Below are 18,793 nucleotides of genomic sequence, written 5' to 3'. Positions count from 1 at the left end.
CCTCTGGAGAGTGTATCAAAGGAATGAGTTGGTAAACCATTTTACTCTAACCCCTCTGGGGAATATAGGCTACTATGTGGGACACTCCCCCCTCCCCCAAATACAAGAACTGGCCAAACAACAGCAGAAGGAAGTCAAAAGCACTAACATATGTATAAAACAGAATGAATCACACCGCCATTGGCAAATCTAATCCCTCTAAATTAGTATTCCAATAACTAAAAAAGATTGCCACTTTTTTGTCAATGGAGGGTGAACCACTGAAGTTAGAACTATTTCTAACCATTTCTGTTAATTTAATCCATATGTTCAATTTCAAATATTTCCACAAACCATTCTGAAATAGCAGGAAGACTAGGGTTCTTTAATTTGTCCCAAGTTTTCAAAAGCTACATCAGAATGAGTTTTTCTCCTAACATCCTTTTAAGTGTACCTTTTAAAAGCTAAGGCAGTAACTCTGAAGGAGTTGGTATCAAGTCCTGCTCTGATATTCTATGTTAATTTTGTTTTCTATAAACCAGCCTTCCCCAACCTGGCACCCTCCAGATGTGTTGGACTACAACTCCCAGCATATTTGCTGGGGCATGCTGGGAGTTGTAGTCCAACGCATCTGGAGGACGGCAGGTTGGGGAAGGCTGCTATAAGCCATAAGTTCAGCCAGTAGATTTGAGTTGCTTGATAGGAGATAAAGGGTTGAATCCAATGCTAGTCCTACTTAGAGTAGACCCACTGAAATGAAAAGGACTTAAGTTCATTATGACAACTTAAGTCTTTCATTTTAATGGGTCTACCTTAAGTAGAACTAGCATGGGATTCAACGCAAAATAGGGAAAAGTTAGCTCACCCTCTGGGAGGGAAAGTAACGTTGGTAGGTTTACTTGAGACAATATTCCATGATAGTTTCTCCCACCTTTCACTTCCTGGAAATCAACCAATAAAGGTAAGGGCATGAATAAAAACCTACAGTGAGTATAGTCAGTTTAACTGTGGCCACCGTTGCAAGCTACGATAATTTTAAGAAGGACCACTTCTTGAGGATCACACATAATGACAACCCAGGTTTTTGAAACCTTGGGTTGTTGTGAATGAGTGAGCATGCTAGTTCATACTACTTGCTTGCTCCCACTGATGGGTGAACTAAGAACTCTGGCTTGTCAGTGCAGAGGCACACAAGACTTCCTGATTTGCACATCATGGCAAACAACCTAGAGACAGAGCATCCCCAGGCTGCATAGCTGCTCCCACTCACAGCAGGAATAACCGCTCACAGTCACAGTGGGGTGGATCTAGGGTCTGCCTGCTGCAAGGGAAAGTGACCTTCCATGAAAGGATTTCCCTCTCTTAAATTAGTCGTAATTTAAGATTTATTCATTTCAATGGGTCCGATTTTGGGGGATCCCCCTCCCCACACTGCAGCTCATTCCATTCAGCAGGTTCTCCTGACTTTGTGCAGCATTTTCAGGGGGCTAGAGGGGCTGCGGTTGGAAGAAGAGCGCGAAGAAGTCCACTTCAGCCAGCACAGTTGATCCAGCATAAATCTGGATCCAACCCCCAGAATTTTTTTTAAGAATCTGGGTTATTATGATGTGCAAACCAGGCCACGATTTATAAGGTTCCCATAATTAATTGTAGCAGTTCTTGCAAACTCTCAGCTTTATACCAGGATATTTAATTTATTAGCTATCTTTGTAGCCCTAAATAATTCCATATCTGGGTCTATATTCGAGCTATTATTTCCAATTTCTCTTTATTGAACTTCTATCCTGAAACTGGGCTATAATAAGTTGATTTGGAAAATTCCAAACACAGATGGAAGTGACTGTTCCGATGAAAGCATTATGACATCTGCATAAAGGGATAACTTGGCAAAATCTTGCCCTACCTTAACACCTTTAATTTGGGCATCAGCTATGGCTATTATAAAAAAACTAAAGTGCTAAAGCAAAAAAACTGAGATAATGGGCAATGCTGCCTGGTTCTTCTGGTGAGCTAAAAAGACTGTCAGATCTAAATTTGATATTTTTGCTAAAATCACCCTGTATATGAAAAACATGCATAATGTGAAATAAATAAGGCCATTCTACCCTATCAAAGGTCATGGCTGCATCAAGGAAAATGTGGATGGTAGATATTTTCATAATACTGGCATTATTTATAATGTTAATTGCTTCCCTAATATTAGACATTAATTTCCTCCTTTTGATAAATCCTATCTGATCTGAAGCAATATAATTTTCTTATAATAAGACTGAAACTGCAATCTTATGCCTGCTTCCCTGGGAGTATGTCCCACTGAATTCAATGGGACTTACTTTTGAGTAGACTTATAGAGGACTGTGCTGAATAGATCATCTGTATGATTCAACATTTATTGGGACTTTTCCTTCTTTAAACAATTATCCTTGCCTCATTCCATGACATTAATATTTTAATGTAAGGTTATATAACTGAAAAGTGCTAATAAATGAGGTGTCAAAATATGCCTGTACTGGCATTATTATAAAATTTAGCCAGCAGGCCATCTGGGTCTGGAGATTTATTTATTTTTAATGCTGCTAGGCCGGAATATGCACAGTCTGCGTTTGCTCAGACTGATACAACAAAACTCAAACACTTAATTGATTTTCTCTGAATTCCTGGTTATACAGTCCAAAGCTTTTTTCGGAGTTTAAGTCGTGTGTTGTCACCTTAATTAAAAAAAAACCCTAACCCTCATGATTACAACAGAAGCTTTAAAGTTGTAAAAGGAACATTTCCTAAAATCTGCAAAGTATCTGAGGTCAGAGAAGGGCTTCTATTGTGCATGCATAAGACATTTGCAAAGCTCCTCCTACTTGCCAATCCTGTATGGTTCCTTTGCGTCATGCCTGCCTCCAACTTAATCTCAACCAAAAGTTAACATTCTGCGAAAAGCCAGCTGTTCCCATCCAATGTCGTACAAAGTGAATACTAAGTTTCAGATTCTCAGGTATTTATAGAGGGAAACATCTGTCCCCAACCCTGAAATACTGCCACCTACCAGCAAGTTCACCATCTGATGAGAACATAAGAGCTTCAGAAGAGACGGAAAGAGGTCCAGGTTGAGCAGAGCACAGCATGATATGGCACTGTCAGCTGAGAAAAACAGATTAAACAATTTCAACAATCCCTCCTGGCATTCTGTTTCACAAAGAACTAAAGGAGCTACCAGGAGGAGTCATGTACAGAGGAGAGTTGCAGCACGCACGCAGCAGGAACCTGAACTAGGCTTGCACTACTGAATCTGGCCTTGCCTCCCCAGGAGAGACAAGCCTGCTATGCCTAGTTCTTTGCTTCAAGGAACAAAAATACTAGATCTTTCCCCAAGACCTATTTTCTTCCTGCATTTGCTAGGCTCTGAAAGCAAATAAAATTCTAGTCAATTTATTGTAACTGAGGAGGTCTACATACTCTTACCACCATCAAGGCTGCTGCTTTTTGGAAGAGCCTGACAGAAACAAGCAAAAAGCGGCAGTAGCAGGTGCAGTGCTTCCTCTCTTATCCAGAGCAAGCCCCAAGGCATGTGTCCAACAAACCTACCTGTGAGGTTGTTGATGAGCCACAGACATTCTTGTACAACAAAGAGGTGTTTGGGGAGGAAATGCTGCATGAAGACAAACAAGGCCCCCAGAAGGCACCCTTCCTTTACTAGCAGTTCGCCATTATCTGCCTCATCTTCTGCAAGAAGATTGCCAACACACCGCACCACAGGACAGACCAACTGAAAACAGAATGGAATAAGCTATATTCAGAAGCAGAGTCAGGGACATAGTCTGGCAACTCAAATGTATTTCCCATTTACTTTACCAGTTCCAGACACTCAAAAGAAGCTGTGGGTATCATAGAGGCCAGTTCCAGTAAGAGCTGCACTAGGGAAGGCACAGTCCTTTGTGAGATCAGCAGTGAGTTGTTCACCCGGCTATGGAAAGAAAAAAAGCAGAGGATGAGTATCTTGCTCTAAATTGTGGAGTCCGACCTCTCTCCATCCCATTAAAAAAACCCTTCAATCCAGGTTACTCACTTTTTAGAAGAAACCAGCTTTGAATATTCAAAGTTGGGGTGGGAGAGATGGGATGTCAGAAATGTAGTATTGTATAGAGAGCAGTAGCCACAAAAAATCTGAGTTACTAGCTTGGTTTATTATCTAGTAGCTCTTCACTCTGGCTTTATACTTTCTTATGGGAAGGAGTTAAACTACATCTTCCATACTGGAAATTGTGTCAGGGATAGGGTTGGCTATAAGTCTATAAACAGAAAAGCTGGCTACATGCAAGTATCAGTTTTTGAGCTTACGGTAGATACTACATTCACCCGAACATACAGCATTTACATCATCCCATCTCAAAAGATGTGGTACATGGTAAAGTGATCTGACAAGAGGCCAAGAGACTTTGACTTATCAAGTTTCTACCCAGTAATGAGTAACAACAACTTCAGCAATCCTTCAACGAAAGACCAACAGCATTTAGAACCAAAAGGTTCTGCATATGTTCACCATATATCTAAAGAACTGGTATGGATAAAAATGGACTGCTATTAAACTGTTACTTCCCATGATTCATGTTTCCTCAGCAATGCGGTGGGTAGGAGTGCAATGTGTTTCTAAAAAAAGTATTTGTGCACTACGCCATTATTTCTCAAAGTTTTAAAAAAGACGGCCACCATCAGATTCTCCTTTATGGCCCTGTGAGTCTCTTAACTGGAAGTCATGCCCACTCTTTAACCCTTTGCATCTTTGCTCCCAACATGCACTGTTATTAGCTAAGGCAATCCACCCAGCCACCTCTTCTTCATGAACCCTGACCCACTATTTGGGACCTGCTATGCAGTACAAAAACCCATTTACCTGCAAACGATGTAGTGAAGGCCCCATGCACATTCCACTGCAGCTCCTATGCCCTTTTCCGGGTTGGAACACACCAAACGGAGCATGTCTTGAGGAAGGGTGGAATCTAGGACCAAGCTGAGGGCAGGGGAAAAAAAAGACTGTTAACAAAACCTTGCCCTACCTTGACTATCACACAGAAGAGGGCCACAACCTATTCTCTGTCAACCAAGACTGAAGGACATGAAATAATGGACTTAAATTACAGGAAAGCAGATTTTGGCTGGACGTCAGGAAAAACATCCTAGCTGTCCCAGCAGTTAGACAAGGGAAGCAACTGCCTAGGGAGGTGGTGGGCTCTCTGTTGCTGGAAGTATTCAAGGAGAGACTAGACAGCCATCTGTCAGGGATGCTGTAAACTGGATTCCTGCATTGAGAAGGGGGTTGGACTTGATGGCCTAAATGTCCCATCTCTAATATTATATGATTCTAAGATCATCCTACAGAGCAAACAGCAGGCTTGGGTTGTATGAGATAAAGTAATACCATTCTGCATAGGCTTTTTTGTACACTTAAGGGGCAAGATACTTGTCATCTACACCTCAGCACATCTCCACCTGCCACACCATTTCTTGTTCCCCCAAACTTCAAAATTAGAAAAAGTGTGCAACTTATTAACTATATGCACAATTAAAGTACAGAACATGGAATTTTTAAAACTTTAAATGGGAAGCTGCCTTATACCAGGTCAAACTATTTGTCTGTCTAGTCCAGTATTTCCCACTCTTAGCTCTCTAGGGCACATGTTCTGGATTTCCAACTCCCATCATTTATCATTTATTATTATATTTTATTCATTTTTATTATTTTTTATTCTTACTGTTATTAAGTTTCATCTCATCTCATATGCATGCTTACCCTGATTTATTGAGAAGTGTTATAGAAATTCTCCTGACAAGGAGAAGGAGCTGCTATTCCTGAGGAAGCTGCCCTGCACACAGAGAACATACTATGCACCTTATGGGTCACAGCACAGTTAAAAGCTTCCAAAATTCAGAGCGGTGCTACACACGTAACACAATTCTATGCATTAGCAGGTCCCACTGTGTTAAATGGGGATTACTCCGTAGTAAATATGTTTAGGATTACAGCCAGATTTTTTCATTTTTTACATAAGACAGGCTTGCCACTTAGAGCTACACTAGAAAATTCTGAATAGCATGTTAAATTCAACATCACACTAGCAAAAATCTACTAGCGCAACAGGACATTCTCATTCCCCCCCGCCCCCGCTTGCAGCCTCTGTGCTGCCCAAAAATCTATTCCAGAAGGTTTCCCAGTCCTCTGGGGCAGACTGAAGGTATGCAGGGGGCTGTGGGGGGGGGATCACCCCCTCCCAGTTTTACCAATAAAACTGCTTCTGTCAGTGGAATGCTCCTATTGGATACAACCCACTGTACTTAACATTGTTATTTTTTCCTGTAGCAATTGAAATGAAATCTTATTCATAGATTACTGTACTATTTTTATTGTTAGATAGTTTTTCATATTGCTGGTTGTCATGTTTGTTATTATTGTATTTCTTTTGGTAAGTTATTAACAAGTGCTTTGGACACAGTACAAACACTGAAATGAAATGAAACATTAATTGTGCAAATCAATATGCAAATGTGTTTATTTGATGGACAGGATCCAGTTTTACCACCATAACCTGGGGAGAGAATATCAGATTATATTTCTTGCTTTTAATTAGGCTTTTGAGGAAAGTAGACAGGACCTGAAATGTACCTGAACTCTCAGCCATACATATTTCAATGGCTCCATTCTCAGGCCTGAAATGTTGGGAAGAGTGGAATTGGCAAACCATGATGTCTCTAGGTCCAGGAACAAGAAAACACTTGTCCTTTGTACTTGGAGATGCAAGGGTTACTTGGAACTGCCTGGGACAGAATGGCAAATGTGCATTGTGCTTGTAAGCTTTTGATTATGAAAAGCCTTTCATGTGTGCCTGCAGAATGAATTATGTAGGACAGATATTATCAAATTGTTATTTGAACAGGGCAGGGCACCAAGATTGATACCTTAATATTTGACACCTCATAGTAAAATACAATGTACAGTTTGTGGGGTTTACCTTGTTATACCATACATATAAACAGAAGCATTTTGTGTGACTTATTGTAAGAAAGAGATAGGAAAAGCTTCCCAAAACGAGAGATTCTTACAGTGTGTAGGCAGGGTTCACAGACTAAAATTTTTAGTTTCACACAAAGAAGTCCAATGAGTGAGGTGGTGATTTTGAAAATAAATCATCCCACTAATGCTAAAGTCAGATTATGGCTAGAATGTGTCCTTGTAATCAATTTATTTCTGGAGCTGATTCAGTTCTGCTCCTTGCTTCCAGGACATATGAAACCAGATCACAGAACTAGGTTAGGAACCAGCCACCCCACTGCCCATCACTCCCTCTGCCCAAGTTGGATAAAGTGGTCTTGGGTGTGGCTTTGGAAAAACTCAGGATGCTTTGTCCTGGAGGATTTCAATATCAAAACTGGAACTGCTTTGTGAGGGTATTAGCTTGGGAATTCAAAGCTACCATGACAACTACAGGGCGGTCTCAGCATGTTATTGCAGAACTTGGTGGACTATCTGGATCCAACAAATTCTTCAGGACATACCTGGTATTCTCAACTGAGGAGGGTTTTTTTTCTGTAACCCCACTATCATGGTTAGACCATTCCCTAATGAAGTTTAGATTGGCAGCTGCTTTTCCCCGCTGCAGTGATGTCAAGCCCATTCAGTCAGTCCAGCCCTGGAGACTTATGGAAGCCAATGGATTCTGGGATGCTCTGGGAAAGTTTCCTGTTGACACAGAATTGGATGTGGCTGGTGCTCCTGTCGAAGCCCTGGTCTCACTTGAGAATACCAAGATGAAAAGGGCTGTTGATGCAATTGCCCCCAAGAGCCCTCTCCTGCGCTGCAGGGTCCAACCAACTCCAGGCAGGATGACAACTAGATGGCGCAGGTCTGTGTTGACTATGACCAGACACAAGTAAGAGCACGTTATTGTGCCTACTTTGTGGCAGTGATGGCAACAACACAATTTTACTCCTCCACTGCCATTGCATTCTTAAGTAGCTGTTCAGCAAAACTTTTCCAGATGGTGAAGGGACTATTACATCTAGACCCCGGAAAGGATATATTAGAGCCCTCAGAGGCCTGCTGTGACAAGTTTGCAAGGAACTTTAGGGATAAAATAGTTCATATTTGCTCTGGCCTTGATGCCTCATTAATACAGTTCCCAAGAGGTGTTCAGAGCACCATCTAGTCTGGTTATATGGGATCAATTCCAGTTATTGCAGCCTAAGGATATGGACAAGGTGCTTCAAGAAGTTTGGCCAACTAGCTGAATGCTTGACCTTTGCCCATCTTTCAATGAGTTGAACAGGACTGACTGGGTGGGTCCAGGAGGCAATCTTTGAGAGAAGGAGTGGGCCCCAGCTACCTTGAAAGAGGCAGTGGTAAGACCACATCTTAAGAAACCCTCACTGGATCACTCACTAGATTGTAATAACTATTGCTCCATCATAAATATCCCCTTTTGAGCAAGGTCCTTGAGATGGTGGTGGATGCTCAACTCCAGGTGCTCTTTGACAAAACAGATTATCTGGATCCATTTCAATTCAGGTTCAGGCCTGAATTTGGCACTGATACAACCTTGGTCATCCTAACTGACAACGTCTGTCAGGACAGCGACAAGGGAATGCGAGGGGAGATATGATAGCACTCTTCAAGTACTTGAAAGGTTGTCACAGAGAGGAAGGCCAGGATCTCTTCTCGATCATCCCAGAGTGCAGGACACAGAACAATGGGCTCAAGTTACAGGAAGCCAGATTCCAGCTGAACATCAGGAGAAGCTTCCTGACTGTTAGAGCAATACGACAATGGAACCAATTCCTTAGGGAGGTTGTGGGCTCGCCCACACTGGGGGCGTTCAAGACGAGGCTGGAGAGCCATCTGTCAGGGATGCTCTAACTTGGATTCCTGCATTGAGCAGGGGGTTGGACTCGATGGTCTTGTAGGCCCCTTCCAACCCTGTTATTCTATGATTCTAGTATCTTTTTGGACTGGCTCTGCAGCTGAAGCTGTATTCTTAAAGAATTGCTACTGTGACATTACATGTCCGTATATAATAAGTCTATGGTCATTATGTATTCCAGTTATATCTCTAGTGGCAAGAGTGTTGGACTAGGAGCTGGGAGATCCGGGTTCTAGTCCCCACTCAGCCCAACCCACCTCACAGGGTTGTTGTTATGAGGATAAAATGGAGAGGAGGAGGATAATGTAAGCCGCCTTGGGTTCCTTGCAAGAGGAAAAAAGGCGGGGTTATAAATGCAATGAATGAATGAATGAATGAATGAATGAATGGTATGTCTATGGTGAGAGAGATGAGTGACTGGGAGAATGGTGGATTTGCATGTGTGTGATGACTGGCTGAGAGAGTGAAGGGGGGTGAAGCGTGTGTGCTATATAAGGCTGTGTTCTGTGCTGAGAGAGTCAGATAGTGAAGAGACAGAGATAGTGAGGGATAAGACGAGAGATATTGATGAGCCAGGTTTGAGGGATCAGAGTAAGGATTTGTGAGAGGCAGGATTTTAGGATTGAGAACTGAGAGAGAGAAAAGTCTCTGGTGCTTTGTGAAGAGATTGTTTGGGACCGTAGTATATGAGAGAACATATATTAACAGAGCCATTAAGATTTACCATTTATGGTTCAACAACTTATGACTGTAGTTAATAAAATTTATTTGCTTAACCAAGTCCTACACCTTCTGCTCTGGGCTATGTAAGGGGAAGGTATAAAGGGAACTGTACAAGGTTATGAGTAAAGTCTGTGTTTCCTCGCAGATAGAGGACTGAATAAAGGGCTGGACCTAAGCCTTAAAGGTCCTGGTGGCAGCAAAACCCGGTGTGTGACAGAAGGAGGTTTCTGCTGGGGGTGGGAAAGACCTTAGAGAAGGGGAATTCTCACTAGGAGAAGGCAGGAACGCCACAGCTACCTATTCCAAGCCCAATTCAAGATGCCTTTACTTGCCTTTAAACCCCTAAATGTCTTGGAACTCAAAAACCACAAAGGGCACCTCTTCCCATACCATCCTGCCCGTGTGTTAAGATCTGCTAGTGAGTTTCTTCTCCCAGTGAGTCTCTTCTTCATTTGGTGAGGTACATTATGTACATAGCAAAGGAGAGGGCCTTTTCTGTGGAACACCTCTGCCCCCACCACCACAAGGAACTTTAACTGGCACCAGGCTAAAACATTTTTATTTGTGCCAGCATTTTAAAATGGTTTTATTGCTTCTATTCTACTTTTATTTATGGTCTTGTTGCCTTTCTTTCTTATACAAAGTTGATGTGCTGTGTTGTTTCTATATTGTAATTTTATTATTTTACGATGCCCTGGAATCCATCACTAGAAGTTAGTGAATGAATGGCTTAAACTAGCGCCCTGGTGTCTACAGATACCTTCTTCTATGATGTTAGAGTAGTGCGCGCACACATAGGTGCATATCTGATTACTAAATGGAAAGATTATTCCACTTACGGTATTATTTCAGCTGAAGCTTCCTTGGACTGCAAGAGCTGTGACAGAACATAGCCAACACCTTCCTGCACCACCACATGAGGTGACTGAAATCAAAGAGTACAACACTCATCAGCCAGTGGTTCAGGGCCAAAGGCTCCATACAGCCCAAACAGGAAGCAGAGGAAAGCAATGTATATACAAAGAAATCAACAGAAATTGAGCTAGCAAAGTGAATGCAAAGAGAACTCTTTGGAGTGCTGGTTGAGGAGCTGCCTATGGCCACCAACATCTCTATCAATGTTGTACAGCAGAAGTGGGTGATGTACCTTGTGGATAAATATGTCTAGGTAAGAAAGCTCAGAAACTCTGTTATATTCCTTCAGAAATTTCTCAGGAAGTTAAGACTGTATGCAACAAACTCAGTGACACTAAGAACAGAAAGCTGCAGCAGCAGCAAAACATAGATCTGTGTAGGACATGCTACATGGCTGAAGGATTCTATATACTCTAAGAGCAGAGGGTGGATAATCAATTCATCAGTCAAATGCCCGCTTTGATTAAACAGTGCCTGTACAGAGCTGGTTTTCAGGATGCCTAGGCTAGGAGTGGGCAACTTCAGGGGCTACAGGGGCCAATTTCAATTCCCTGGACTGTCCCACCCCCAAGGGCTGCAAAACACCAAATTTGGTTGGTGGCAGCCCCAAAAGAATTGGTGGTTTGCCACCAAATTTCAGTGGCAAACCACAACAGTGGTCTAAAAAGGCAACATTTCGCTTTACAATAAAGTTTTAAAGCTAAATTTGGCCTTTTTAGGCCACCACTGCAGTAGCAAATGGCTGGTTGTTTTGCTGCTGCCACCGCAGCAAATTCAGCAGCAGCAGCAGCGCCTGCACCTAAGATTGGGGGGCCACATATGGCCTGTGGGCCGCATGTTAGCCTTTGCCTAGGCCAGGGATGGACATGCTTACCACACACCTGGATACAGGATGCCAATACTGGAATAATGCCCTGAGGTAGCAGTTGCTTCTTCACAGCCTTCATCTCGACCACCAAGTTCCCCAGTGTGTATAAACACAGCTCCTGAAATACGTTGGAAAAGAGCACACTCCACATCCATCATCCTGTAACCACAACTTCTTGCACAGTGCTACAATACATGCCCATCATTCTAGAAACAAGAAGCATTCCCTTGGAGCCAGGTTACTTGAAAGCGTGTCCCCTCCCATAGTTACCCACCCTAAGGTCCTCATTTTAGGCCCTTCTCCAGGTGCCCCTGCCAAGTGAGGCAAGGCAGATGACTACAAGAGAGAGGGCCTTTTCAGTGGTGGCACCCTGTCTGTGAAGTGCCCTCCTCAAAGAGGCTCACAGTGCCTGTATTATGGTCTTTCCAGCACCAAGTAAATACCTTTTTTTTACTTTTTTAGGCATTTTAGCAACTATTTTTTTTACTGCTTTTAGGTCTTTGCAGTGTTATACTCCTGTTGTTTATTTTATTTTTGATTTTATCATGTTCTGCTGCTGTTTTTATCTGCCATTTTATCATTGTTTGGTTGTTGCTTTGTATTTTCTTTTAAAATTTTATGTTTGTACACAGGTTGTTTACCTGTACCTGTGGTTCTTCGAGTGGTCATCTGTGCATTCACACATATGGGCTCTCCGCCTGCACGGAGCCTCGATTCGGGAAACTTCTAAAGCTGAGAAAGTTTTTGGCGGGAACCCTCCCCCACCATCCCATCATGCATGTCCTGAGGGGTTCCTGCCTATTCCTTCAGTTAGATGAGACCCCATGTGGCCTCGAAACCAAAGGAAACTGAATGAACAATCATCTCGGTATCAGACAAAAATCATAGCACGAACACAGCATGACGGTAAAACAAAGGTAATGTTGACTCGATTTTGTGATCACAATATGAAAATATGCGTCTTTGAGGTCGACGGATGCAAGCTAGTTGCCTCTCTGCAACAGCAGTAGTATCGTAGTCAACACAGTCATATGGAATTTCCTTGGTGTAATGAAGGAACTTATGTCCCGTAGATCCAGAATCAGGCATAGCCCTTTGTCCCTTTTCGGTACTGCAGACTATCGGGAATAAAAACCTTGGAGACACTGATGAGGTGATACACGATGGATCGCACTCTTCTCCAGTAGCGATGCTACCGCTGCTTCCAAGACATCCGATGGTAGTGTCAACCTGACCATACCAATGGGAGGGGGGGTGTCGAACTCTATCCTGTATCCTTTGCCGATTATTGACAGAACACAAGAATCTGATGTGATTTGCACCCACTGTGGGAGAAACTGAGAGAGGTGAGTCCCAAATTTTTGAGGAGTGGTCGGTGAATGGAGGCAATTTGTGCCCACGTCAAAGACAATTCTTGCTGCGACTTCCGGTCAGAGCTAATGTCGCCCTGGCAGCGTTCTGCGGAGGCTTTGCGGGACGCTATCTCAAACAGCTTTTAAAAGGTTGAAAAACCTTTTCATCTTCCCCTGGAATTAAAAGGGGAAGCAAGAGCAGCATCTGAATGAAATCTTGGAAGAGTAGCTCATTTTGCGAAGCAGCAGAAGGGCTGGGCTCCAAGGTTAGACTGCCAGAGCTTAGATACCGCTCAAAGTTGTTTTGAAACTCTAAGTTTTTAAATCATGAAATGGCGGAGGTGTGGCTAATTGGAAAAATACGGGAGACTTCTGTTCCAGCCCCATGAACTGGAATTTATAAACATATTTTGTCAATTGGCTATGTTTAGTCTGAAAGATCCAGGCTAGGCCAGAGATAACTGTTTATATATATCCGTCTTTTTCTTTCATTTTTTTTCTTAAAATGGATATGATATACGGTAATTAAATCTCCTGTGTGAGGGTGTATAGACGTGTGCACACTCATTTATATATTTAGAAATAATGCTATCTAAAATATAGATAGCACAAAATACATCAGTGATTGTTCTATTTTTTCTTTTATCCTTTATAATATTTTTTCTTCTTAATTATTATTAATATTACCAATATTATGATACTAGGATTAGTGATATTTCTGGCTTGTTGACTTGAAGCTTTATTATTATATAGTAGCTAAAGGGCATTATATGGCCAATGGAAATGAATTGTAAGCTTGCTTCCTTGTTATAACACTGAAGATACAATATTGAAATTGATTACTTATGCTGTATTGATTTGTAAGATTGGTAATATTATGGGTATAATTTCTAAGTAGAGTGATATTTGAAATTTATGGGTAATGTAGTTCAAATTTAAGTTTGTTATGTAATCCTTTGTTTATATTCTGCTTTGTTTTCCTTTGTTTTTGTTTTGTTTTTTCTTTCTGTTTCTTTCCCCTTTGTCCTTCTCTCTCCTTTTTATATTTTCTCTTTTCCTTCTCTCTTTTTTTTTCTATTTTATTATTGATAGGTCCTCTTAAGAATAATGTAATGTTGGAAACTGTAGAAGATGATTATGTTGTTGGTGTTCTTTATTTCATTTATAAAGATGAAAGTAGAATTAAAAGTATTATAAAAAAAGACAATTCTTTCCACCTAGATCAGACTCGCAACATGTGGAGTGGAATTTTGATGGTGGATAATGCCTCCTTGGGACAGAGAGATGTTGGCCTTGTTGTCTGTGGTACCGATCTCCCTGTTGCCTCTGTTGTTGAAAAGTGGGCTGACGAAACCAGCATCGAGGCTTAAATGAAGTTTGGGCTTGAGCAAGTCCCACTTCTTGGCCGTGGCCTTTGACTTTTGGACCAAGTCCATAGCATCATCCGTGGTCATATTAAAAAGACTGGCACCATCAAATGGAAGATCTTCAATACGTGATCTAGCTTCTTGAGACAAGGCTGCTGACCTGAGCCGAGCATGTCTCCGAAAGGCAACCGCACCAGACATGGCATTAGCTCTGCAATCTGACTGGTGGTGTGCAGTGTTGATCTGCTGTCTTGCCACATGAGTCACTTCCACTTGGAATACTCTCGCTAATTCTCTCTGGTCATCGGGTTAATGGTCACAGAGCAATCCCATTTTGTCCCACGTGAACAGTTGGTACCTTGCCATTGTCGCCTGGTAATTAGCGACTCTGAGGCCTAGTGCTGCCGAGGAGTTAATCCTGCGGCCCATGAGGTCCAATCTGCATCCCTCCTTATCCACTGGAGCAGAGTGTTGCTTATGTGAATGGCTTTGAGCCGACTCTACGATGACTGAGTTAGGTCATGGATGAGTAAAGAGAAATTCAGCATCCTTTTTCAGCACTTTATACATGCTCTCCAACCTTTTTGAAGTGGGTGTCATAGATGCTGGGGTCTTCCACAATTGTTTCACAGTCTGCAATAACATCAGAAGGAAGGGGATGGCGACTGGCATCGAAGTCTCAACGTTAATCACATGAAATACCGGATCCATCAGACGTTCCATGGGTTGTCGTGTTTCTATCCCTAAGGATTTCGCCATTGTCGAAATTTGTTCAGAGAAATAGCCCAAATCTTCCAAAGACGAAATTGGGTCCTGTGATCCTACTGTTCGATCTGGAGAAGAAATGGATGGCGCAATAGGGGAGTATGAGGCAGAATCCGACTGACAGTCATGAGTAGCGGAATGTGGTGATGTTCCCGGTCAAGAGGGGACCTCCTCGTTCTGCCTGTCAGTGCTGAAAGGGCATCCTGTGGGATGGTTGAAAGCTGCACCTGCCTTGATGGTAATGGAGGCAGCATTTGCTGAAGTGAAGCAGAGTCTTCTAAGTGTCAAGCCTGAGGCATTACTTCTGCAAGGGGACGTGATAAACTCACTGTTGGGATGGATCTAGGGCGACATGGGTCCATGTCCATGTAGGGATAGAAGTGGCCATCTTGTCTGTGTCTCCAATCATCCCAGTAATAGGTAGGTCTGGGAGGGAGCAATCCTTTCCCAATGTGACATCAGTGAACGAGATCGATGATGAGGTACACAAACCGAATCCAGCCTACAGTCCCAAGGATAGTGTGAAGCTCTAAAATCAGGTGAGTCCCAGTGTCGAGGTAAGGAGGTAGGGTGGTGTCTTGCCATCTCTCACACAGTGGAGTGGAATCCCCGATTTCACCCTCAGATGTCGACGCTACTTGTACAACGTTGACCCTCGGCACTGACACCTCCCCTCCATACCGTGTCTCGGCACCAACTTGGATCTTGTCGGTACTGGCAAGTTCGGTGGCGGCAGCAGAGGAAGATCTCCGGAAAGCTTTGTATGCGACTTTCTCTCATCTCTCCCCTTCTTTTTCTTCTCTTTCTCTGGCGCCATGGTCTTAGGCCTTCGAGCCTTTATCGACAACTTTTTTGCTGTAGATAGCATTAGAGATCTCCCCGGAGTAAGGGGCTTCTCCATCCTGCCCGTGGTTAGAGCTGGCATGGAGGGAGAAATGGGATGCTGTGTTTTTTCTGTCCCTTTTCCCCCGTGAGATGCTTTCCCCGAGGTGGAGGGTTGTGGCATTGTCGTTTTAGGGGTTTTGCCAACACCCATTTGCCAACACCCATTTCCAAAGTTCTGCTCACAGCCTGTCGGCCCAATTTCTACGGGCTTGTTTAGAAAAACCTTGGCAGAATGAGCAGGTCTCCACAATGTGCCCCTCTCCTGGGCAAAGAAGACAGAGAGAGTGCCTATCTGAAGGTGGCAACTTACTCCCACACTGCGAGCACTTCCGAAAGGGTGCTTTCAAGGCCATATGCCCAGAGGCAGATAGCGCGCGATCCACAGATCACTCTCTCCGACAAGAAAAAATTAACACCAAATAAAAATAATAATGTAAAGAATGAACAATGTAATAGAAAAAGATATAGATAAAATCTCAGAGGGCAAATTTGCCAAAAAACGCTGTCCAAAAACAGACAATCCCAACAAGTTGGCGGTCAAAGAACTGAGGGAATAGGCGGGAACCCCTCAGGACATGTGCTATGGGATGGTGGGGGGAGGGTTCCCGCCAAAACTTCCTCAGCTTTAGAAGTTTCCCAAATGGATGCTCTGCAGAGGCGCAGAGCCCATATGTGTGATGCACAGAGACCACAAAGAAGAACTTCAGTTATTGGATGGTTTAAAAATCTAATAAATAAGTAAATTTAATTTAACATTCCTACTAGTGCAAAGAGTAGCCAAGAAGATTTAGGGATATGAAGATATACCTGCTCAAGGAGCAGGGAAAGGAAAGGTTCCTCCTGTGCAAGCACCGGGTCATTGCTGACCCCTAGAGGGACGCCGCTTGCGCTGGCAGACTGTAGTGGGGGGTTTGCCACTGCCTTCCCCAGTCATGACTACCTTTCCCCCAGCAAGGTGGGTACTCATTTTACCGACCTCAGAAGGATGGACAGCTGAGTCAACCTGAGCCAGCTACCCGAGACCCGGCTTCCGCTGGGATCGAACTCAGGTCGTGGGGAGAGTTTCGGTTGCAATACTGCCACCTACCACTCTGAGCCACACAAGGCTCTCAAGGAGCAAGAGGAAGTATATAATATATGGGCAGAAGAAGTATGTAATTTATTTCTGTAACAGCACAAAAAATATTAACATGAGCAACATTTTTACACTAAGCATTGTTAAATGTTTCTGTCAAGAAACTCTTAGAGGCCAGGATCCCTGGGATCCTCAGCTCCCACCCCACAGTGGAAGACCTCCTATCCAATCAACCTGGAGTGTATTCTACCCATTACAGATTGCCTTTCATCACCGTACAGTCACTTCCTCATTCCGGGATGTGCTTGCAGCCAAGTTCATACCACGGCAAGACGCCTAGCTTTTCAGCTTCTTCCAGTCCTCACATTTTCTCCCTCCCATGTTCCTCAGACCTTTCCTCCCCACTTTTCTGTGATCAAGTGGGCTACTCTGGGACACATTTACTTCAAACATGTAAAAGGGCCTGTTTTACCAGATCCAGGCCTCTGAACTCAAACTATAGACACCCATTTACAGTGGAGTTGACAACAATGTGCCACGTTCCATTTTGAGTCACCTTTTTAAACTCAAAAGTAGAGCATGATGGAAAGGACCATTTTCAAACTACCATACTCTGTAAGTAGAATCAGATATATGCAATGGATTTTGAACAGGTCCTGGGATTTCTTATTGTTGATTGTTAAAATTGATTAGATTTTTTTGTATGTAAATGACTTTTAAAAAAAAGGTACGTTACTGTATTGTATTTTTAAGGTTTTAAACTTTGTAAACTGCCCAGAGAGCTTTGGATGCTGGGTAGTATAGAAACATAAGAAGTGAAAGGAAATGGCAACAGGCCATATTTCAGCTACTTCTGTCTTAGCAGAAACAAGAATAATTAACAAGTGCAGGCCTGAATCTTACCATGAGGGCGGTACTGTGTCCAGACAGGTAGGTCAGGAGGTAGGAGGTTGCTGGCAAGCATGCCTCCACCACATCAGGGTCACTGGAGTGTGACAGTTCATGTAAACAGCGAGCTGCATCCATCTGCAGATCTGCCCAATTGCTGGTAAAGAGGCCAATCAGCACACGCATACTGCCCTCCAGCCTACAAAATTAAAACACAGACTTGATGCCATCTCCTGCTGCTGCATCACATACTCTTCCCACTTAGCTGTCCAACAGAAGGAAAAACTAGCCATTAAAACTATCCCAATATCCTGATTTCTGTGAGTCTGCTTAGCCTAGGACCATTAGGCTAATTCCAGCTGAATGGCACTCGCTGAACCTGAACAAAAAACAGAGCCTGGCTGAACCTATTTCCCCTCTTTCCCGCCAAGAACTGGAACAGAACACAAATCATTTAGAAGTTTCTCTAACCCAGACTGAAACAGGGCACACATTCTCTCCCCATCCCACACACACACAGCCCCCACACTTCACAAATTTCAGTTATCAATTCAGAATTAGGGTTTGACTTAAAAACTGAGGAGGCAGTACACACAGTGGCCTCAACCACAGAGAATGAGAACATAAATCCAATATCTAAGGGGATATTGCCCATGCTTCTGTACACTGCCACCTCCTCAAGCTGGAAAACAGCAGGGGCTGTAACAGACCAAGGTTCAACAGCCTGTTGGAAGAAGGGGGAAGAGGACCTCATTTTTGTGCGCTGCAGAGTGCCTCCCCTATACTGTAGTGCTTGGCTAATCTCTGAAACCACTGAAGTTGCTGATTAAACCTTTTCTTTGTAACCACTGACCAGAAAGCCAACATCTACACGGTTGTTTATTAAACAGTGAGTCTCCCTTACACTGCAAGGCTTATAGTGAGCATCTGTAATGCAGTAGTATGCAGCACCAACCTCCCAGCGTCCAAGCTTCAGACAACTTATGACAGACATTTAGTGGTTTCAATTAAAACAATGTTTTGTACCAAACCAGTTATGAAAAGTTTACTGGCATCATCTGGAACCAAACTGA

The 18,793-nt window shown here is 43.1% G+C and overlaps 1 protein-coding gene across 1 annotated transcript in view; it reads right to left on the bottom strand.

Annotated features, from left to right (window-relative positions):
- The window catches only part of TMCO6 (transmembrane and coiled-coil domains 6), a 48,389-nt gene that overhangs the window by 8,515 nt on the left and 21,081 nt on the right, over positions 1 to 18,793 (bottom strand). Inside the window, exons 4-10 of the mRNA XM_084850898.1 lie at positions 17,736 to 17,919; positions 11,402 to 11,506; positions 10,445 to 10,530; positions 4,865 to 4,981; positions 3,826 to 3,937; positions 3,559 to 3,739; positions 3,020 to 3,114 (exon numbers count right to left, since the gene is read on the bottom strand). Of these exons, the coding sequence (XP_084707024.1) occupies positions 3,020 to 3,114; positions 3,559 to 3,739; positions 3,826 to 3,937; positions 4,865 to 4,981; positions 10,445 to 10,530; positions 11,402 to 11,506; positions 17,736 to 17,919 (880 nt within the window). The remainder of the gene's footprint in view (positions 1 to 3,019; positions 3,115 to 3,558; positions 3,740 to 3,825; positions 3,938 to 4,864; positions 4,982 to 10,444; positions 10,531 to 11,401; positions 11,507 to 17,735; positions 17,920 to 18,793) is intronic.

The sequence above is a fragment of the Heloderma suspectum genome, chromosome 4, assembly GCF_057233095.1.
Source record: "Heloderma suspectum isolate Gila_16-S chromosome 4, 16-S_ref, whole genome shotgun sequence".
Taxonomy (NCBI): Eukaryota; Metazoa; Chordata; class Lepidosauria; order Squamata; family Helodermatidae; genus Heloderma; species Heloderma suspectum.
This window is presented reverse-complemented; position numbering and strand designations above follow the sequence as displayed.